Genomic DNA, 23,833 nt, shown 5'->3' on the forward strand with positions numbered 1-23,833 from the left:
GTTCTAGTTCTGTGAAAAATTCTGTTGGTATTTTGATAGGGATTACATTAAATGTGTAGATTGCTTTGTCTAGTGTGGACATTTTTACAGTATTTTAGTAATTCATGAGTGTGGAATATCTTTCCCTTTGTGTCATCTTCAATTTCTTTCATTAGTGTTTTAGTTTTCAGAGTACAGGTCTTTCACCTTGGTTAAGTTTATTCCTAGGCATCTTACTATTTTTGATGCAGTTGTAAATAGGATTGTTTTCTTAATTGCTCTTTTGGCTGCTTCATTATGAGCATATAGAAATGCAACAGATTTCTGTATATTGATTTTTGTATCCTGTGACTTTACTGAATTCATTTATTGTAGTTTTTTGGTAGTCTCAGGTTTTCTTATATATGGCATCATGTCAATTGCAGATAGAGTTTTACTTCTTCCTTACCAGTTTGGGTGCCTTTATTTCATTATGCCAATTGCTGTAGTTAGGACTTCCAGTACTATGGTGAGTAAAGACGGTGAGAATGGACCTCCCCTTAGGGGAAAAGTTCTCATTTTTTCCCCATTGTGTATGATGTTCGCTTTGGGTTCTCCCTGTAGTGCCTTTGTTAGGTTGAGGTATGGTCCCTCTAAACCTACTTTGTGGAGAGTTTTTATCATGAATGTATGTTGTACTTTGTCACATGCTTTTTCTGCATCTGTTGACATGATCTGGCTTTTACCCTTTCTCTTATTGATGTGATGTATCACATTAATTGATTTGTGAATATTGAGCCACACTTTCATACCACTGGACAGAGAATGATAAAATTTTAACAGCTATTAAGAGTGTCTATATGCTAAGCACTGTCCCTAGTGCTTTGGCGATATTAATTCTAACAACAGTATGAAGTTAATATAGTTATTCATTGCATTTTGCTAAAGAGGAAGCTGAGATAATAAGAGATTACATAAATGGCCTAAAGTCATATAACTCTTTAGGGGTAAAACTGGGTATCCATCCCAGACAGCCTGAGACCAATAGACCTAATAGTTGTTTCAGACCTGTGCTGTCTCATAGTGTAGCTGCTAGCCACATAGACTTTTGAGAACTTGAAATGTGCCTTGTCCAAAGAGATGTGTTCTAAGGGTAAAATATATATCAGATTTTGAAGATTTAGTATGGGGAAAAGAGTAAAATAACTCCTGAATAATTTAACATTGATTACGTATTGAAGTGGTATCTTGGCCATATTATATTACATAACATACTAAAATTTTACCTGTTTCTTTCTTCTTTGAAAATATGGCTACTAGTAAATTTAAAATTGAACGTGTGGCTTCTGTTATATTTTTATTGGAGAGTGCTGCCAAGGACTGCCCACCAATGAGTGAGTAGTGGCAGGCAAAGGAATAAAGGATAATGAGGATCAGATTAGATTAGCATTAAAGTTTATCTTTGAAGCTGGCGTTCTTCAGGTAGCGCTGCGTGGATGGCTGGCCTCACATCTGCGGGGGGAGGCCATCCCTGGAATTCAGACATCCCTGGTGGGTTATTTTCACCTCTTGCAGAGCTACCTACAGAGAGGAATCTGCAGAAGAGACAGTAAGTGCAGTTTTATAAGGCAGAGGATGTGAATCCCATTCTCTTAATTTTCTCACCAATTTTGTTGAATTAGACTTTATCATAATGAAAGGCATCAGCAGTTGCTGACAGTGTCATTGAAAGATTTGCTTTCTGAAGATTGTTTGCTACTTCTTTAATGGGGAAAACACTTAAAATTTCCTTATAATTTACAGTCTAGCCTTTGACAAAAACGAGTGCCCCTTAGCTTAGTAAGCAAACTGGGAACGTGCCAGTGACTGTATGATTTGGTGAATTGTGGATCGTTTGGAATTTCACACTGGACTCGGACTGCCCTAAAGAGGTTGTATGTTCTGGTGTCCTTATTCTAGAATACACTGTTAAACTGGCTTACCTCTTACATTATACCACAGCTTGGGACTTTAAAATTACCCTGGCACATAGGAGATTTTGATCTATTTATTCTAAGAGACAATCATGGTGAACTATTTTTAGCTTTTCTTTATAGTAAATAATAATAAAAAGTTAGTGTTTTTCCTCATGAGTATAGAGAGTTTATAGATCTTAAGGTCATATAGTACTGTTTCATATTGACATTGAATGGTACACAATTCTTAAATATATTTAATACACTGGTTTTGTGGTCTACAACCTTGAGTAAGGACCAATTAAAAACACTGATTATGGGATCACTTGTAGAATACCAGCCTTCCTAGAAAAGTTACCAGAGGGAAAGACTGCCTGAACAAAATTATTCACCTGAATGGCAACTTGATTAGACATTCATCAGATATTTTTTAATATAAACTGTCTTTTTTTTTCTTTTAAAGAATGTGCTTGGCCTGCTTGCATAGTTTGAAGGCACAAGAAATAACCTTAGTAAAGTGTGAGATTCCAACACTTTTTAACAGCTGACAATAGCTGTCAAAGAGCAGCCTGCAAAATGGTATCAGATGGTTTTCAGCAGACCTCAGGAGGCTGCAGAATTTATATCCCTGGCACAGAGTAGAAATAGCCATACGGTAGTACCCAGTTTCCCAGTGTTTCCCTTTAAAAAAATTTTTTTTCCACTTTTAAGTTGATGAGAATCAGAATTCATTTTCTTATAGTATTATAAATAGGCGTAGGATTCTAGACCAGCCTGCACACACATATTTGCCCTTACTGAGTAATAGTTCCGTTTCACCTTCCTTTAAGCTCTGACTTCTTTAGAAAATGTATTCCTGTGATGAGGGAGATGCCTGATTAAGTCCCCTTTCCCTCATTAATAGAACTTCTCAGTCAAGGGCCTTAAGAAATGGGTAAACCTTCATGGACACAAATATCTCATATACAGAATTTGCCAAGGCCTTTCTCTTTCTGGATGTTTCAGATTCTGCTGTGAAGAGGTACCTGGTCTCTGCAAGGACAGGAAATCCGAATTGCTGCTGTCTTGTGTTTGATTGTATGAGTCATTTGTGAATTGAGTCAGGTGCTTCTTATTTCAGTACGGAGGAGAAAACACATTTTTCATTGTTCAGAGGTTATGTGCACAAGCTAAGCTGTTTTTTGTTTTTTGTTTTTAAATTTCCAACCTAAACTCTGAAGGCTTATTTGCTTTTGTCTCTCCAGCGCTTAGCACGTGAGTGAGTGAATCGTTAGCTGACCCCATGATGTGCTTGCAATTTTACGAGGTCTTTCTGAGATTGTGGTATTTCAACATATTCTTTTTATGGCAGTATTAAACTTGAATTCTGGATTTTAGAGGGATAAGCTTTTCAGGGTACTTTCCTTTCTTGAACAAGAAAAACCGCATTTTCTAAAACCCTGTAGATGATTGGCCTAGTTGCCGTTGGCCCACAATAAGGCAATTGTTTTTGGTGTAATGGAAAAAATAGGAGAATAAAGAAATTGCCTAACCAAATTAGATTGCCAAAGTACAAACTGTAATTTTCCAAGTTAGAAAAAAAAGGTCCTAATCTCGATATCAAGGGAATGTTTCCATTTTAAAGTAATATGTCATCTTGCTTGTGGCTTTAACTGTTAGTCCCACGTTTCCTAATTCTTATGCTTCTTCACAAGCTGTAGGAGAGCAAGTATAAGGGAACACTTGTAAGCATGGGCTTTGGAACTCCAGGAGCCCTGGTTTCAAACCCCACTCCACCACTTAACCCTCTGTGATCTTGGGCAAGCTATATAAACTAAGTAATCTGGTTTTCTCATTGTAGTAAGGGGATGCTAACGAATCCTTGGCATGCTTAAGTGAATTAATGTCTATAAAGCACTTAGACACATAGAAGTCTGAACACGTTAGTCTTTATGTGATAACTCCTATATGTGAATTGCCTCTTTTTGCCTTTGCTCATATTGACGTTTTTTCCAAGTATATTTGAAAAGTTTCTGGCTGCTTTTGAAAGACTTAGTTTACGATGACTCCTCCCTGAATTTTGTCATTTCTCTCTATCTCCTCTTTTTATAGTAAGTATTACAGCACTCATCATGCACTATAGTTATGTGTTTGTCTGCTGCATTAGATCACAAATTCTCTAAGGACAAGGAATATGTTTGAATTTTTCTCCGTTCCCAGTCCAGGGCATGGCACACGCACATGGTGTTTATCAGAGCACTTGTTCTTTATTTGACGTGTATATGGAAATCTTCTATAAGCCGTACAGTGTTAATCAAATGATAGTACTGCTTTAGGACTTAAAATATGGCTAGGAATGTGCTTGGCATATTAGGAAGTAGTTACCTGGTATTTCAGTACCAAAGAGGAGAGTATTATCACAAAGCTAATTGAGCCATGATTCCAGGCACCAGACCATTACTTTCTTACCATCTATATGTAATTGAGCTTAGCAACTTTTAAAACTTTATGTATAATTGGATGTTATAGATGTGTCCTTCCTACTGTAAGCGTCCTAGGTATCCAGTTCAGCCCCATCTTTTAAAATGATTCTTCCCTAGAAATCTGAAGCTTAATTGATTTAAATACAATATTTTATTTATATTTTGTAGTATTTTAATGACTAAATCTTGATGATTAGCCTTGAGAACGTATTGTGTGTCAGGCACTGAGGACTTTAGTATGCTATCTGATTTAAATCCCTATAACAACCCTGTTACATGTAAGCACTTCTGTTTTCTATGCCTTTATGGAGACAAGTAAAGTCTACAGATATGGGCTAACTTGCTGGTTAAGTACTAGATCCAGGATGTGAACCGAGGCAATCTGATTCTGGGGCCTAAATTTATAGCTCTGCAACTGCCTGCTCTTCTCACATTTTCTTTGAACTTTATCTGTTTTTTAATTTAGTTTGAGGTCACATACGTAAAATATCTAATGTTTATCTCAGAGTAGTTGCTCAAAACAGTAATTTTGGGGGCGCCTGGGTGGCTTAGTCGCTTAAGCGTCCGACTTTCGCTTAGGTCATGATCTCGCGGTTCGTGGGTTCGAGCCCCGCGTCAGGCTCTGTGCTGACTGCCAGCTCAGAGCCTGGAGCCTGTTTCAGACTCTGTGTCTCCTTCTCTCTCTGACCCTCCCCTGATCACGCTGTCTATCTCTCTCTCTCCTAGAAATAAATAAAAATTAAAAAAACATAGTAATTTTGTTTCTTCTGATGTGATATGAGATAAATTCAAAGATAATTATGTAAAAGCAAGTAACATGAACCATGTAAGAGTTCATACTCTTCATACCGTTTCTGAGATTTTAATTCCTTGTTGTGGTGTTTCTTTAACATCCTATTTTAATCTGAGCAGATGTTCTCATGTGAGAGAAATCAGAGTGTCAGAAAATATCAGAAATCATAGACCTCTCCTTTCAAATTCAGAGTTTTTTTCATTGATACTTTGTTTTATAAAAAAAAAGAAAACAAGTTACATTAAGGTATCTGTGTGACATTTTAGGTGTGCTTTTGTCACTATAGATTTAATTTGTCTCATGTCTGAGCAACAAATATTTGTGATTTTAAAGGTTTTTAAAATTCACCTTTGTGGTTTGGTTTAAATGTGGATAAACTTGATATCCACTGTCTAATGATCCAAATAAGTTGCACTGTTTTACATAGATTTGGAAATTCAGCCCGAATTTCCAGATTATTGTTACATACAGCAAAATTTTTATTCCTAATTATTTCTAAGTATTGTTACATACAGCAAAATTTTGCCATTGTATGGTTTACCTCTTTCTTCCTTAATGCCAACATTTTATTTATATAATATTTATATATCAGGTGTTCTATTATGTTTAGAAAAATGTTTTTTAAAATGTTTTTACGCTCTTTATTTCATGTAAGAACTTTTCATCTTTTTTAATATTAGGTAAATCATCAAGCTGGGAAGATGATGGCTGGGGCGCATGGGAAGAAACAGAACCCCAGGAACCTGTAAGTCTTTATAAACACATGCATGTGTGTTGAAAGTAGCATTTTCCTTTTGTAATGATGGTGACACATTGCAGTGGTAGGTTGACATTTTAAAACCTTTGCCAAGGACATCTTTATGCTTACTTAATAGTACTTAAGTAGATATTTTTATTTTTAAGGTTTATTTACTTATTTTGAGAGAGAGAGCATGTCCCTCCCCAGGGGAGGGACAGAGAGAGAATCCCAATCAGGCTCCATGCTGTCAGCATGAGCCTGATGGGGGGCGGGGGGGGGGGCTTGATCTCACGAACTGTGAGATCATGACTTGAGCTGAGATTGAGAGTCAGATGCTTAACTGACTGAGCCACCTAGGTGCCCCAAGTGGATACCTTTCTTAAGGATTTAATGACTTTACAGCTAAGCAGGCTGAATGGAATAACTGTTTTAGGATTCTTTCTCCTTCATGAGTTATTATTTTAGACATCTCCACTTATTCAATTCATATCTGTTAAGTGCCCCCCATAATCTAGGCATTTTTCTAGGTGCTGGAAATATAACAATGAGTAAGGTAGAGGAAGTCCCTGGATGTATTTTCATCTATCAGTAATAGAAAATCTAACCTAAACTGGCTTAAATAACAAGGAGATTCATTAGCTCATATAGAAGGAAGTCAGAGGTAGTCTGGACTCATAGGTTGATTGATCAGGAGATTCAACTATCCTCAAGGACTTAAGGTCTTTCCTTCTGTCTACTCTGCATACACAGTACTGACTTCATCCTAAAGATTGTTTTTCTCATAGATGGACTATGGCACCATGTTTGTTCATTCATGACCAGAGGGAGAAAAAGACTGGGGCCTTCTATGATTCTTATAGGAGCAGGGAACAACTTTTTTAGAAACCTCTAGTGAGCCTTGCTTGTATATTCTTGGCCAGAATAAGGCCAGACACTCGTTTTTGAAATAGTCATTGGCGGGGGATAGGAGATTTTTCATCAGTCAGTCATACCATTCCTTTAAGTTGGAGGATAAAAGGGTCAGCTTCTCCTGTGGCCCATGACGGCACAGGGCAGGAGTTGATACGTGGACGAAATTAGAATTTCTTATGAAGAAAGCAGAATGAACATATTGGGTAGGTCTTCTTATCATCTCTGTTCTAGCAGCTTATCCTCTAATGGGGAGAGAAAATTTTTTTCAAAAAGATAGATAAAAGTATCAAATGGTGGTCATCAGAGTTATGGAGGCAATTCAAATGGAGTTGTGATAGTAAGTGATCAAGTGACTACTCTAGCTTGGGTGGCCTAGGAATGCTTTTTAGAGGATGCCACGTTTAAGCTGAGGTCTGAAAGACAACAGGGAGTCAGCAAGGTGAAGATCTGGAGAAGAGCATTGCAGGCCAAGGCAACAGCTTGTGCAGAGGCCCTGTGACAGGACTCGGCTTGGACTTTGGAGAACATAAGGAGGCCACTGTGGCTTAGCAGGACTGAGAGGCTGTGTGATTGGGGTCAGAGTGGTCAGCAGGCTTAATGCAAGGCTTTGTGAATTTGGAGTTTATTCTAAATGCGATAGGAAACCACACATAGGTGATTTCTCGTTTTTAAAATTCATCTTGGCTGCTTTGGGGGATAAGTTGAAGTAGGGAGCACAAATCGAGGCAGGGAGAGCAGCTGGGAGGCTGTTGTGGAAGCGTATTTGAGAAGCGGTGATGGCTTCCATGAGGGTGATGTTAGTGAAAATGCGAAAGTGGTGGCTTCAGGATACATTTAGAAATCATGACAAGACTTTCCTCCAAGTTGTGAGGGATGAAAGGAAAAAAAAAAATCAAGGATTAACTTTGATCTGGGATGTGATGTAGGGCAGATAAAACGTACTTGACCGGGCATTGGTACTCCGTAAAGCTCAGTAATGGGTACCAGTGTCTTCATTTTTGTCAGTGTTTGAAAATATCCACAATAAGGGTTTTTTTTTTTTTTGTTTTTTGTTTTTTAACCCTCCCAGGTATTTGGCTTGAGCAGCTGGATGGATGGTGGGGAAAACTTAAAAGAAGAGGTTTGAGGGCGAAATGGAAGAGCGTTGTGTTGTGGGAGCATACTAATGTCTTGCAGATTTATAGAACAGCTCCGTGGGGAGATTAAGAACCGTAACTCATCTCGGAAGCCCTTCTGGGGCATTGGAATGTTCTGGATAGGATGTAATGCGGCTCCAGGGACTTGGTTACACCATCGCTTCAGCAAACAAACACCTTGTTCCTCGCCTCTCTGGTGCTGTGTCATCATGGGCCCTCAGCTCTGGTCTCTCCCTGTCTTTACCAAGACTAGCTGGCTTCTGCTTACTCACGATCCATGCTGTTTCATGGCTGTTATTTGTATCGTTACAAAGATTTAAAAAAGAAAAAAAGATTGGAGGCTCTGCACAACTCTGTGAGTAAACCTCTCAGGAGGAGATAGATGTGCTCTGAGAATTTCTCAGAAAGAGGCAGTATAGCTGACAGCCACTTTGCTTGTGGTGTTAGGTATATTCCGTATTTGTTTTCTAGAAACCTATAGCTGAGAGACTATTGTGAGTAATACGACAGGCTTCTGAGTAAGTTTGAGGTTTTCTGGAATAAACCTCACAGACATTGCACGTTAAAGTGGACACACGTGTTTATGTTCTCCGGGGAGGTTCCATTGGGACAGTTATTGTTAAACACCTGAAATGGTGCTGCTACTGAGTTACGGCATTTACTTACAGACGTATAGTCGGTTCTTTCTGGAATGGATTTTGACTTTTGAATGATACAGTTGGAGAGTTGTGTGTTCCGTTTTCTCTGATAATATTAGGGAGGTTAGTTTACTGATAGTGTGTCGTATCCCTGCTTTTTGGCTCCTGTAACAGTGTGCCTTCCCTGAGTGTGCACTTCCTCGTGGCATTATAGTATACCAGAGTAGAAAATGATGGAAGCTACAGTAGTCCTGATGTCAGCCTTTACGAATTTGGAGTTTGTTTTTTATGTTTTTTATTAAAATTTTTTTAAATGTTTATTTATTTTGAGAGAGCGCGAGCGAGCAAGCACGAGCAGGAGAGGAGCAGAGAGAGAAGGAGACACAGAATCTGAAGCAGGCTCCAGACTCTGAGCTGTCAGCACAGAGGCCGATGCAGGGGCTCAGACTTTTAAACTGCAAGATCATGACCTGAGCCAAAGTCAGACGTTTTACTGACTGAGCCATCCAGATGTCCTGTGGAGTTTCTTTTTTTTTTTTTTTTTAATTTCTAGGAGAGAGAGAGAGAGACAGCGTGAGCAGGGGACGGTCAGAGAGAGAGGGAGTCACAGACTGAAACAGGCTCCAGGCTCTGAGCTGGCAGTCAGCACAGAGCCCGACGTGGGGCTCGAACCCACGAACCGCGAGATCATGACCTAAGCGAAAGTCGGACGCTTAACCGACTAAGCCACCCAGGCGCCCCCTGTGGAGTTTATTTTCATTTTAATGTTTATTTTTGGGAGACAAAGTGTGAGTGAGGGAGTGGCAGAGACAGAGAAGGGCAGAGGATCCGAAGCGGGCTCTCTGCTGACTGACTGCAGAGAGTCCGACGCGGGGCTCAAACTCATGAACTCTGAGATCATGACCAGCGCTGAAGTTGAATGCTTAACTGACTGAGCCACCCAGGCAGCCCTGGAGTTTATTCTAAATGTGATCATTTAGAATAATGACCACACTATCTATTTCTGATTTAGAAAGCCCACCTTTGCCGCTCTGTGGAATAAATTGTAGCGAGTCTTTTAATTAGTTGTGCCTCTCATACTCATTTAAGCCATGGGCCAGTTTATATTATAGTACTTTATTTTGATGTGCCACTGTTCCAAGTTGATGCTAGGTGATGTGGACAATGATCGCCTAGTTAGAGTGTGTATATTTTAATATACTTTCTTTGCATCTGTTAAGGTGTGCCACCCTCTCTTTATTGGTAAGGCTATCCGAAATTTAGGAATAAAACTTCTTTTAACTGTTTCGGTGAAAAGCTGAAATTACTCAGTCCAAAACACATTAACTTATGTGTAGCACATGTCTTCATTTGGGTAAGATTTGGATGTTTACAAATGGCCCTTGTGGATGACAGTAGCTTGTTTGCTTTGTCTTAATTGATTTGCTTACACAGCGGGTTTGACATACACGGCCAGTGAAACAATTGACAACCATTTTGGGTGTACAGATCATTCCTAACTGCTCTCATTTTCTCCCTTTGAACCCTTGTGCTTTGCCATGGTCTTATATACATGGCAAATGAGAAGGTATTTGAATGACAACAGAAGTGGCCAGGATAGTGATATTGAGACGCTTCCTGGGTGTTAAAACGATCCTGTTCTATTTAAGAGAGCTGTTTTGAATTCGGATCCTGTCCTCAAAATAAGACCGCACCTTTGTTCAGGGAGATGTTTGGTAGTGAGAAGAAAATGGCAGTATGGCCAGGCAAAAGGGTATGTATGACTGCTGCCTTACACTGCGGCATCGTCTAGAACTGTCCATGCATGACATCGTTTTGAGGTTTTGCTGAGCAAAGTGTTTGATACTAGGGCTATTAGAAATGTTAACTCAGCTGAGGTAAGAGACTTCAGTTATTTCTGCTACTGTCTAACTAAGATCATGAACAATTCCGAAGGCATAGCCAGCTTTACAGGCATAACAAGAATCAGAATAAATTTTGGCAAAGGTATGAATCGTATGCTCTAGTCAAGGTAAGAGAGGTGGCCATCTTGTCAGAATGGAGAAGGAACTTTCTATATCTCTTGTTAGGAACAGACAGCAAGGGGCTCCTGGGTGGCTCACTTGATCAAGCGACTGACTCCCGATTTCAGACCAGGTCCTGATCTCAGTGGTTTGTGGGACCCAGCCCCACCTCGGGCTCTGCGCTGATAACACCAGGCCTGCTTGGGATTCTCTCTCTCTGCCCCTCCCTCTCTCTCTTTCTCAAATAAGCAAATATATAACAACAATTAAAAAAAGGAACAGACAGCAGACTCAAAACCCGCCTTTCCTGAGAGTCTCACTGGTAGGTCTTGTCCACATTGAAGTTGAGACCAGTGTTGGAACAAGAGAAAAGTCTTGCATTGAATTTATGGCTGCGTCAAGGTGCTGTAACTGTGAAAACAATGACGGAGTTCGCCACCACTGGGTTGTGGTCATTATGACCAGCAGAGGAGAGCGGTCTGACATTGGAGGGGTGCTGTGTTTTGGTCTTTGGGGGGGCTGCGGTGGTGTGCACATGAACCACAGGTGGGGGGTGGCTAAGGGTAAAGCACAGCTGCTGCCACCGCCGCCACCACCACCACCGAACGCCGGCCTGGAGGCCAGCTGCCTGCTAGTGCATCCAGCAGAAAACTAAAAACTTCAGGGTGCTTTTAATCTCTGCAAGTCCGTCAGCTCTTTGAGAGTAGTTTCTTATTTTTATGGCAGAAGAGAGTGAAGGGTTTCTGTAAGCAGAAAGCTTGGGCACCAGTGTGGACACAGCTCTTTAAGGACGGGGAAGCCTCTTCAGCTTCCGGTGGCTCTGAGGCGTCCGCTGTGATAAGAGCTCAGCCAGGAGGGCATATTCTAACACCTCTGTCAGCGGAGCCACCACGTTCAGGAGGGTACACATCCATGATACGGGGGCTTCGGAACTTGAAGGACGGCTTCTGTTGGAAAAGAGGACACGCCTCTTTCTCCTGTGGGCATTTCATGCCTGCGTGAGTCTCCTTGGCTGCCAATACCACAAACTCAGGGTCTTAAAAGAAATGTATTTTCTCACAGTTCTGAAAGCTAGGAGTTCAAGATCAAGGTGCTGTCAGAGTCGGCTTCTGGTGAGATGCCTCTTCCTGGCTTGCACACAGCCGCCTTCTCACCGTGTCCCCACGTGGCCTTTCCTCTGTGTGCGAATAGAGAGCAGTGAGTTCTGGCGTCCCATCCTCTTACAGGGATAACCAGTCTGTCAGATTAAGAGAGACCTTATGGTCTCATTTAACCTTAGTTACCCCCTTAAAGGCCCCATCTCCAGATAACGGTCCAGTTAGGGATTAGGACTTCAACATAGGGATTTTGAGAGGACACAATTCAGTCTGTAGAAATGCCCCAAATAACTCTTTGGGTACAGGTGCAAAAAGTAAGGGTAAGGGATTCCTACATGCCCAAAGTAAATCCACTAAGGAATTGAAAAGGCAAACAGGACTGGCTTTCAACATGGGGGGAAAAAAAAGGCGAAAGGAGATTCTTCTGTACTAAATTTTAAGTGGGCATCGTGAGGGATAATGTCTTGCTTGGAGAAATTTGGAAAAGAAGGTAGTTGTACTATAACATCTACCAGTGAATGATCCTCTAATAGTAGATACTTTGATGTATTTTTTACAGTGTGGTTACAAGGGCTTTTAGTTTGCATTGAAAGTTGTTTGCTTTGGGGAAAAAGTGATCAGAGGCCGCGGGTATTTTGCTCAGCCTCATGCAATAATAGAAATCAAGGCAGTTAAGGAAGAAGCTTGACAAGGTTTAATTTTAAGGCAGATTTAATGAGCTTCCCTTTGAGTCCAAAGGGGAGGAAATGGAGAATCAAGGGTTTTGCACGGCAGTAGTTACAGGAAGCACCGAAAGTTCTGGGTTGAGACCTTCAGTTAAGGCAGGACACATGGAAAATTTCCATTCAGAAGACACTTTGGAATGTGCTCCGTCTGTTTTACAGAAACTGGTAGAGAGCAGTTTACAGAGGCAATTAGATTTAGCAGATTAACAAGGAATGAAAGCATCCTAGCCAGAGAGGGGGCCCCAGAGAAATGTTTGTTTATAGGCTGAGAAATAGGATATAGCATGACCTGATTAGAGATTCTTAGAACATTAATAATCTGTAATAATACTGGAAAACATTTTGCCTTATTTTAGTGTCATTAGACTCTGGAGTCACCTAACCACATAAGAGACCTAAGCACCAGATTGGCCTCAGACAGAGGAGAGCAGCCAAGTTATACCAAGGTTATGTTTTAGGTTCTTGTGCAAAAGAGGAAATGGCTACAGAGATTCTCCTTCCTCAGGTGAGCTCTCCTTGAGATGCTGGCGTTTGACTCTTAGAAACACTCCTTTTGCCAGTGACCTTCCTGTTAACGTTCTTACAAGCTCAGTCTAGCCTAGTGATTCTCAATGGGAGGTGATTTTGTCCCCTTGGGAGACATTTGGCACTGTTTAGAGAAATTTGGGCTGTCCCAACTGGAGAGAAGGTGCATCTAAGTGGGTAGAGGTCAGGGACGCTGCTAAGCACCTTACAGTACACAGGACAGCAGTCTAAAAGAATTTTCCAGCCCCAAACGTCAGTTGTTCTAAAGTTCAGAAACATTGGTCTAGCCCATGGCTCTCAGTGTAATTCAGTCCTTCTTTCTGCACTTCCTCCTGCCTATTTCTAAAATCTTGCCTCTTTGGGGGGCTTCAGAACTTTTGATCAGTGTGGCCATTAATTTGTTTTTAGTAGATTCTGGTGAATTGGTCTGCTAGTGTGAAAAGTGCCGCTAAAAGATTATTTGCCAATAAAGAAAGGTGGATGTAAGTTGTTCTCAGTCTTTGGTCACAGACCAACAAGTAATCCAGGCTCTGACTTGGTGGCATTACTTACGGCTGAATGTCTGAGGGAGATCTCTCTTTAGTCTCCCCGTCGCAGCCAGCCACCAATTCTCCTTCTCTTGCTTAGAGTTGTTAATTTCATTTCAGATCTGCACTCCTCAGCCGTTCCTGAGGGTAGCTTGGCTTAGTGATGGGCCCTTGGTCCGTGGTCCTCTGTGGGGCAGGGTGGGACAGTGATCTGCCCAGGCGGTGGGGGGAGGGGTCGGGAAACATAACTGCTGCTCAAACACACTTTCAACCAGGCCTCCAGATTTGAGCCACACCTTTGCCCTCCTTTCCTGAGGGACCTGGTACTGGTTCCTAAGCCTGCGGGCAGTTCTAGGGATTGTGAAATCTGATGGCACGTGCCCTTGTGCTTTCTAGCAGCTTTTCTCCCCTCATTCGTTTTGCTCTTCCGAGTCTTTGCCTTTACACAAACTCTGTAACTGCTGTTTGTAGTGGGGTTGAGGGCACTGGGGAGAATAAGGGTAAAATTCATCTGTTTATTCCTCTCTCTCTCTTTTTTAAAGTTCATTTATTTATTTTGAAAGAGAAAGTGCTAGTGGAGGAGGGGCAGAGAGAGAGAGGAGAGAGAATCCCAAGCAAGTTCCCTACTGTCAGTGCAGAGCCTGATGCAGGACTGGAACCCACAAGCCATGAAATCTTGACATGAGCTGAAATCGAGTCAGATGCTCAGCCGACTAAGCCACCCAGGCGCCCATTGTTTATTTCTGTCTTACTGGAAAGTCTTTGTGGGTTTCGTGTTCTACCTCTTTGTTTTTCCAGTTAACGTGATTTGGAGGTTTTTCTGTATCTGCCGATATAAATCATCTAGTTCTTTTAAAGTAATACTGAATATCTCATGTGTACATGTACCGAGATTCCTTTAACCATACTCCTGTCGAGGGACATTTAGTTTTTGCTTGTTCTTTTTTCCCCCTTTCATAAGCGAATGCTAATCATCTTTATATCTGCCTTACATCTTGAAGGTTTTTTCTTTTTTTTTTTAATATTTTATTTATTTTTGAGAGAGAGAGAGAGAGACAGCGTGAGCAGGGGAGGGTCAGAGAGAGAAGGAGTCACAGACTGAAACAGGCTCCAGGCTCTGAGCTGGCAGTCAGCACAGAGCCCGACGCGGGGCTCGAACCCACGAACCGCGAGATCATGACGTAAGCGAAAGTCGGACGCTTAACCAACTAAGCCACCCAGGCGCCTCTTGAAGGTTTTTTCTTAAAGTTCAAAATATGTGCACACTTGAGAAAGAGTGCAGATCTGACCAGCTCGCTTCCCTGCTTAGAAACTCCTCCAGTAACTGCCCGTGTCCTCAATTCTGGCTCCTGAGTGTTTGGCAAACGTTGCAGTGAACATCTTCCGAATCACCAGTACCATGCCTGCTTGCTTTCCTGGAGCTGGGTGACCGGATCTCAAACCACACCAGTGTCAAACTCCTTGATAAGCCCGCTGGCCTCTACTCAGGACAGTGCGGAAAGATTCCTTTATCGTGGGAGGAGATGTCACAGTGCTGTGACCTGATTTCGACACACCACCCTGCTTGGGTGCAGCCTAGCAGAGATCGTAGAGCAGTTCAGGACACGTACTTTTCCATCCTTCTGTATTTGCCCTTGTAGATTGCATGTTCGTTGCTGATGTGCCATCCCGAGTGACCTGGAGATTGGCTGTTTTCTTTTTGAGGTTGAGGGTTTATTGAAAGAAATTTTATTTACATGAGGTTTCTTCTCCCGCCCTCGTGGTGGTTTTCAGTTCTTAGATTTACTTCCTAATATGCTGGCACAGTTTACACTGTTTGGCAAAATAAATAGCCAGTTAAGTTTATGGAGAAGCAACTAGTTATGAAGAAACAACACATCCGTACCTCTTTTGGTAATTTTAAGGATATGATTTATTTTTGCTTACTGTCATTAGAGGCTTTAATCTTCAGTCTGCTACATTGAGTACTGTGTCTCAGGCACAAAGAATGTCTTTGGAAGGACACGTGACCAGGAGCTTGTGGTTCTGTAGGTGGAGCTGCTCCTCCCACCCCCCTCACCCCCGCCCCGTGTGACCGCGCATCCAGGAGCCATTGAACTTGTACTACGAGCTCACCGCCATGCATTTCATGACAAGCTAGCAGCATGCCCGAGCAGCAAGACTTGAGATCTAGAATTTTAGGGCATGGCAAACCCTAATGATGATACTGTAATGTAACATAATGTAATCATACGATAGTTTCTAACCTGTTTTTAGAATGTGGAACTCCTGCTTTACATGCCCCGCTCTGCCCTGGCAAACAGGGGGGATCTGTGTCACAAAGAAAGCTGGAGAGGTAGAGAGGACATAGAAAAGAAAATGCAGTGAAGAGTGACAGAGCGTGGTTTTCTCCCTCTTGCAGTAAAACCTGAAAATGTTTGAAATGCCTGAAACTAGACTAATTCACATGAAGTTTCTTTTCCTGGCTTCATATTACCAGAGAGGCATATTGATGAGATGGCGAAGCAGGGTGAGGCAGGTAACCAGTGGCACAGTTTCTCTGAATTGGCTTCCAAGTAAGTGGTATGTTTTCCAAGCTTTCATCTGGGTTAATTCTTGGGGGGCAGAGATCATGCTTGCTTCTGGGGCCGCTGGTCCGTTTGCTGGGACAGTGGCAGACAGAGCTGAGCTCTAGGCTCAACTAAGAGGGTAGTATTTTGTGCCTTCTTACATCTCTCTAACTTGTATTTTCCATGGGTATGGTGTATCAGCCAGAATCTTGAACTATTTAAGGGAAAACATTACTGAGGATACTACTTAAGGATACTAGCTTTGAATCAGTTGCTCGTTGCTGTAAAGTTTCATGTGCAAGAGTGATTCTGGGTTATTCCAGTATCTTTGTAGACATAAGAAAGGAGGCTTGGGAATGCTGTCATCCACTCGTCTGTGTGTCTGTGGGCTGTGTGACGTGTGGACTTGAGGGGTCCTCTCAGGCACAGGCTTGGCCAGTGAGAAGGCTTGGAGTGTAGAGTGGGAGAAATACCATCACAGAATAAATAGGCAGCAGAGAATAGTAAGGCTTTTCATTGCAGTAAGTTTGAGAGAAGGCAAAAGAACAGGATGGAAGGATAGGACCTGGTACTGGGCACGGACAGACAGAAAAGAGAGGGGAGGTGGTTTTGAAGGAGGGCCTAGAGAGATGTCTCTGGGGTACACGGGCTCACGTGTTCACGTACTGTCTGGTGGTTCCAGATCGGTTCAGAAACCGTGGGAAGGTTGGCCTGGGATAAAGTGATACGTAATAGTAATCATTTGAGAAAAGGCTTTCGTTGACTATGAGAGGAGCGACAGATCTGGGGAGAAGAGCGTCTCCTTAGCCGTTCCAGCTGTACCCCAGGATAAGCAGGTAAGCGATGGACTGGGATGTCCATCTGGATTAAATGTCAGGAGTCTGAGTTCTAGTTTGGGCTCTGACATGGCGTCTGCTCCTCCCAGAGACTGTTTTCTTTATTATAAAATGACGGTTTGAACCAGTTAGCCTTTAAATCCTTCCATCTTTGAATTTCTTTTACTCCTTGTCTTTTCAGCAAATACCAACATTTAGATCTAATCCTTGCTGGTGGCATTATTTTGAAAACCTAGGACAGAAACACTGAAATAATGTGGTTTGGGGGCTCCTGGGTGGCTGAGTCAGTTAAGCAGCTGACTCTTGATTTCAGCTCAGGTCATGATATCCTGGTTTGTGAGAGAGAGTCCCATGTTGGGCTCTGACAGCTGGAGCCTGCTTGGGATTCTCTCTTCTCTCTCTCTGTCCCTCTCTCTGTCCCTCCCCCCCCCCCCAGCACCGCAGGCTCATTCTCTCTCTCTCTCTCTCTCTCTCTCTCTTTCTCTCTTTCAAAATAAATAAACATTAAAAATAAATAATGTGCTTTTAAAAAGAACGTTTATTTTGAGAGAGAGAGCCCTCGCATATGCACATGCCCCAGGGAGGGGCAGAAAGAGAATCTGAAGCAGGCTCTGCACTGCAGCACAGAGCCCAACGCGGGGCTCAATCTCCTGAACTGTGAGATCGTAACCTGAGCTGAAATTAAGAATCATAACTGACTGGCAGAGAAGGACAAATACCATATATTTGCACATATAGGTGGATTAGGAGGAATTTAACAGAGGACGATGTGGGAGAAGAAGGGGAAAACTAGTGGGGGAGAGGGAGGGAGGCAAAACATGAGAGACTCTTGAATGCTGAGAACAAACTAAGGGCAGATGGGGGTGGGGGGAGAGGAAGAGGGGTGATGGGCATGGAGGAGGGCACTTGTGGGGATGAGCAACAGGGTGTTATATGGAAACCAACTTGACAATAAACTATTAAAAAAAAAAGACATTAAAAAAAAAAGAATCATAACTGACTGAGCCACCTAGGTGCCCCTAACGTGCTTTAGTGAAAAGTAACTTTGAGAAAATTTTCAGGATCTGTTGTTTGAACATCATTTTGGAAGTGTGATAAAACGAAGAAACCAGTTTATATAGAACTTGCCAAAATTAGGACTGGATCACATTTCTGGAGCAATGTTTTCATTCTTTTTTATTGCACTGAGATGGAAATTTTAAAGTCAGTTCCAGGCACCCCTCATCTCTTACCGCAGCACCTAAACGTCCCCGTGTGACTCACCCTGCTTCTAGTGGCGTGTCTGAAGGTGAGATCCTCCAGTCGCTTGCAAAGTCCTGCGCCTCGAAGTTGGTAGAGTCGGAATCTCAGTTATTGGGGAGGGAACCCCAGGGCAGGGCTGCCTTCAGCTTACAGCTGGGCCGCCCCGAGGGGTCCTGGCTAAACAGAGACCGTTTTCTACAGAAGCCGTTATAGGCCCAGAGAGAGGTGAGCTGCAACTAACCTTTACTTTGTTACTTTCGTCTTTCAGGGATGAATTTTCTCCCTAATTTATATATAGAAAAGTACACGTGAAGAACAGCCAGCTGGGCAGCAGAGGTCCTTAGAGAAAGAGAACTTTTCCAGTGTTCCTCTCTCCCCCTCCTTCAGGAGCACATTCTCCATAGGTTGTTCACCCTGCACAAGAAGAACTTCCAAATCTACGTGGCTCCTATTTGCTAAGTTTTAAAAAAGCATAAATGTGTAAATTCAGAAAAGAGAAAGAACAAACAGCCTACATCTCGTCCCCTTTCTCCCCACGTCCTCCTGATTAGTTCAGGCTAAGAGCTGCTGGCACACGTTGAGTAGAGCTTTTAAAGCTTAGAAACCAAAAAGAATAGATCGATAATTGAGCTACATAACACTGACAAATGTCTATATGGACAAATTAAACTACCACATTGACTGGGAAAAACTATTGCAACTCTTATGTTCAAAAGGCCAATTTTCTTTATATGTGAAGAATATATACAAATAAATGAGAAAGAGTAGCAACCCAGCAGGAAATCTGCAAAGGAAAGAAACAAATTATTCATAGAGAAGACTTAAAAAAAAATTTTTTTTAATGTTTATTTATTTTGGAGAGAGAGAGAGAGCACGCGCACAAGTTGGGGAAAAACAGAGAGAGAGGGAGACACAGAATCCAAAGCAGGCTCCAGGCTCTGAGCTATCAGCACAGAGCCAGACGCAGGGCTTGAACCCCCAAACTCTGAGATCCTGACCTGAGCTGTAGTCGGTGGATTAACCGACTGAGCCACCCAGGCACCCCTAGAAGACTTTTAAGCATTTGAGAAAATGCCTTTTCTCGTTAATAAGAAGAAGGCAGTATACTGAGATACCAGTTTTCATCTGTTGGATTGACGGAGATACAGAGTTAAAGCATCTTTTGAAAAGTCTGTGGGGAAGCAAGCACTTTCAGAACTTGCTGGTCAGATTATAAATTAACACTACCTCTCTGGAACACAATTTAGATAGCAAACTAATATGTATTACCTTTGAGCTGGCAATTTCACTTCTAGGAATATATCCTGCTAATATACTCCCACACAAACTGGTAAACGTGTAAAGTTATTCACTATATCATTATTTGTAGCAGCGGAAGAGTGTAGACATCACCAATGCCTGTCAGTCGGGGCCTGGTGAAATAAGGTGTGGTGTGTCCACACAGTGGAATACTGTACAACCTTTGAAAAAACAAACTTCATGGTAATGAAGTCTCAGGTATATCTTAAGAAAGTAAAGTAAGGAAGAGTGTGTGGGTAACGTGCTACTATCTGATAAGGAAAGAGAAGGTAAAGGAGAGTAATATCTTTGCTCGTATGCGCACACAGCACCCCTGGGAATACACGCTCATGACACTGGCCATCTCTATAGTAAACAGAGCACTAGAGTGTGAGAGAGACTTGTCAAACAAGACCTTTTTAGATCTCTTGAATTCTTAACCACGGGGATTTCCCTCTTTTTAATTATTGTATAAGTAATTTGTTCAATAAAAAATGAAAACATATTTCAATTCAGATGAAGAAAATATCAAATTTATCCAATGCATTTACTACAACCATAAACATCAGAGAATTTTTTTCTTTGCTGAGTAGCTGCAGCTACCTTAGCTGCCTCTCTGGAATTGGACTATTCACTAAAGCTTCTAACAGTCAGTCATTCTTGGAATGATCTCTGTGTCACATTCTTTGAATGTCATGCTAGTTTATATGTGCTTATGTTAAAACTTCCTGCATTAATATTCAAAACCGAGATTTCTTTGTAGTGGATATTTTAATTATTGGTCATCTTTGACATGTTTTGATAAGGAATATTATTGAGACTTTTAAAAAGAAATAGGAAGATATCTTTTTCCTTTTTCTTTGCCCTTGTTCCTCAAGGTGGGCAGGTGGAGATGCAGTACTCTCAATATTTTTACAGTCACTGTAAAAGACATTTTACCCACAGGAAGAAGAAGGAAATACTTGCAAAGCACAAAAAATGTCCTGGCTGCAAGATTGTGTTTTATCCTTATCTCCGACCAATGATCTCATGGTTATAGCTCGAGAGCAAAAAGCTGTTTTTCTAGTGCGTAAGTACTATTGTTTTCAGTGTCTTTTATTTTAATGCATAGAATAGGACAGAAATGGATTAGCTAGAAAGAAAAAAATGTCACATTGTGTGCATTATATGGTGGTGGTCTTTTTTTTTAATGTTTATTTTTGAGAGACAGAGCACAAGCAGGGGAGGGGCAAAGAGAGAGAGAGACACGAAATCTGAAGCAGGCTCCGAGCTGTGAGCACAGAACCTGACATGGGGCTTGAACCCACAAACTGTGAGATCATGACCCGAGCCAAAGTTGGACGCTTAGCCAACTGAGCCACGCCCCAAGTGACGTTCTGTAGTATATTTCATGTATAATACTTGTTATTTTCCTTTTTGTACTTCTCATTCTCTTTCCTTCTTTCAATTCTGTTTGTTTCCTCTTTGTTTTTCTCTTTCGGCTGCCCATACTTAGCTATGGTTCTGTGGCTCTTCAGAGGCAGAACTGGGTAGGGCCCAGTTCTTGCAAGGGGCAGGCAAAGCTAAACAGGCTGCTGGCCCCTTCTTAGTGATCATGTGATTGAGATGATTTTCAACTAAACTTTGAAAGCTCATGGGACTCTAGTTTCTCACTTTGGGCATAAATTTTCAGTTCATAATTTTTACTGAAGACTGAAATTAAGGCTGACATAAAATATGAAAAACCTTACTGATCAAAGTCAGATCATACATTAAACGGCTGTGGAATGGTCCTCAAAGCAGATTTATCCTCCTGAAACATGTCTTTTCTTTAAAAAAAATTTTTTTTAACGTTTTATTTATTTCTGAGAGAGAGAGACAGTGTGAGCAGGGGAGGGTCAGAGAGAGAGGGAGACACAGAATCTGAAACAGACTCCAGGCTCTGAGCTAGCTGTCACCGCAGAGCCCGATGTGGGGCTCGAACCCATGAACCGTGAGATCATGACCTGAGCCGAAGTCAGCTGCCCAACTGACTGAGCCACCCAGGAGCCCCAGTCTTTTTTTTTTTTAATATTTATTTCTGGGGGGGGGGAGGGGAGGGACAGAGAGAGGGAGAGACACAGTCCTAAGCAGGTTCTGTGATGTCAGTGCAGAGGGCTCGATCTCACAGTTCTTGAGACTCGAGTCAAAATCAGGAGTTGGATACTTAATCGACTGAGCCACCCAGGTGCCCGTATAGCATAAATCTAATGGAAAGTCTTCTCTGTCATATGAAGATAAGTCATTTTGTAAATAAAACAGATGAGATGGTGTATATGAACGGATAATTTATTCTGCAGGAACTGTGACATCAGATGGATTTAATTGGAGGAGGGGAGAGACTACAGTCGAGGAGACTAGGTTAAGTTTTATAAAAATCTTAAACAATTTAAAAAATATTTGCCGATAAAGAGACCCAAACCCATTATCGTAGAACAATTGCATTCTGTACTCATTCTAAAGGGAAACTGTTCAATTTATAAATTACTGTTTCAGTATGCTATAGTTAAAGTTATTTTATATGATAATTTTTTTCAGCAAAATGGAAATACAGTGATAAAGGAAAAGAAGAGATGCAATTTGCTGCTGGCTGGAGTGGTTCTTTAAATGTCGAAGAAGGGTAGGTACCAGTTTTGTTTCTTGGTGTGATAAATGTGTGTATGAAATTATTTGACTTGTAAAGTGAGAAGTTTCATCACTGGAATATTTAGTGAATGTATATTCATCCCAACTTAGAGGCTGCGGGGCATGATTTGGTCAGCAAATTTAAATTGGACTCATGTGATTACTTTTTTTTTTTTTTAATGCTGTTTACAGAGGATTTAGAGAAGAGCTCAGAGAGAATCCCACACTTTCTACATTTCGTTGTTTCCTGTGTTCATTACTAATTTTATTCAGCTAAGAAGTCAAGAGCCGTCATTGTTTTCTCTGCTTTGGTAGCATTGGCCTTGTGCTTAAGGGGGACGGTGCTACATTAATTCTTAAAACTCATAAATACTTCAGAAAGGCAAGTTGGTAAATCCAGGTTTCCTAATGACCCCATAAGAGTGAGTCTCTAGCCTGATGATATGGTGGAGCTGCTAACCTGGGACCTGGTGCCAAAAACGGTTTTCACTTAAATTTTTATGACTGAAAACTATCTGATGAGAATGAGTAAGATACTTGAGACTCTGGATTCAGATAAAAGATAACCAAGTGGAAGCCCAGAATACATGCCTGGCACACTGGAGATACTTCTTGGAATGTTTTCTATTCTTATCAAAATAAATGATACTATTCCTCCTCAAGCTGTTCAGTCTAAGAATTTGAAGACATTTAATTTCCGTCAGCGGAGCAAAGCGAACACGGTGGTTCAAGTACTTTAAAGACCACAGACAAAAAGTTCTGTTCAGTGGCCGCATAAGATGATGTACGTACGGGGCAAGAGGGTTCACAGTTTCTTGAATAAGCTGGTGATGGTCCTGAGGGTTGACATTAAAGTCAGTCAGGAGGAGTTGTTTTAATTTGGGGGCTTAGTCTCTGAGCTCCTGACATATTTTCCAAGTCCACATGTCACATTAGAGAAGAATGTTTAGGGGCACCCAGCTTAGCATGTGCTGAGAAATGGGTTATTGGGGGCAGTTTCCGCAAAATATCAAGGAAGATGCCAACCGGGTGAAATGCAGTTAAGCCCTCAAATAACAGCCGCAGAAATGGGGTTCGCCTGTGATGTGACCGACACCCGTCCCGTGCCCTGTGCTTAGATGCCGCAGAGGAGGGGGCCTGTGGGAAGTGACCGCCCGCGATGACTTGCTCTTCTCCAGTTTTGTGTGTAGTCTGTGCGCAGGAAAGTTGTGCTTTCTCGTGGGCTTGTCATGATGGCACAGAATGAAGGCTACTGGTTTTTATTAACCTCAAGTGAGCGCGACCTTTCCTGTTATGTGAATGATTTTTAGGATTCTCCATATGTGGGCTTTTACTGTATTTTTACTTCCACAGTGAAGAAAACTGGTTCGCAGAGCTCAGCTTCCACTGGTTGCCCTTTAACATTAAAGTAGAGGGAAAAGTAATTGCTAAATTCATTAGGTAAACTTACAATTTCATTTTTGTTTTTAGAGAATGTGTCACCAGCGCCCTGTGTATCCCGCTAGCAAGCCAAAAGAGGTAAGGATAATGAAGTTACCTGTTTGCTTTGCTTTGCTTTATGAGCTGTTATAACAAAATGATGGGTTTGTCTGCGACAGGAGCTCCACCGGGCGTCCTGACTGGACCTGCATCGTGGTGGGCTTTAGCTCAGGTTACGTGCGCTTCTACACGGAGGTGAGCCGGCCGTTCGCTGCTCGATGGGAATATCTAGTTATGTGTCCCCAGTGATGTCCTTCGTGACTCGTTGCCTGCTGCTTGGGAAGGTGTAGTTGCTGCTTAATGGGGGGTGGGGTGCAGGTGGAAGGGGGGACGGGA

At 41.9% G+C, this 23,833-nt stretch overlaps 1 protein-coding gene across 1 annotated transcript in view; it reads left to right on the forward strand.

Annotated features, from left to right (window-relative positions):
* Positions 1-23,833, forward strand: part of RAB3GAP2 (RAB3 GTPase activating non-catalytic protein subunit 2) — a 97,398-nt gene that overhangs the window by 12,436 nt on the left and 61,129 nt on the right. Inside the window, exons 2-6 of the mRNA XM_039250609.1 lie at positions 5,849-5,913; positions 20,321-20,444; positions 21,932-22,013; positions 23,489-23,536; positions 23,617-23,692. Of these exons, the coding sequence (XP_039106540.1) occupies positions 5,849-5,913; positions 20,321-20,444; positions 21,932-22,013; positions 23,489-23,536; positions 23,617-23,692 (395 nt within the window). The remainder of the gene's footprint in view (positions 1-5,848; positions 5,914-20,320; positions 20,445-21,931; positions 22,014-23,488; positions 23,537-23,616; positions 23,693-23,833) is intronic.

Source organism: Hyaena hyaena, unplaced genomic scaffold (assembly GCF_003009895.1).
Source record: "Hyaena hyaena isolate Hyena2069 unplaced genomic scaffold, ASM300989v1 scaffold_374, whole genome shotgun sequence".
Lineage (NCBI taxonomy): Eukaryota > Metazoa > Chordata > Mammalia > Carnivora > Hyaenidae > Hyaena > Hyaena hyaena.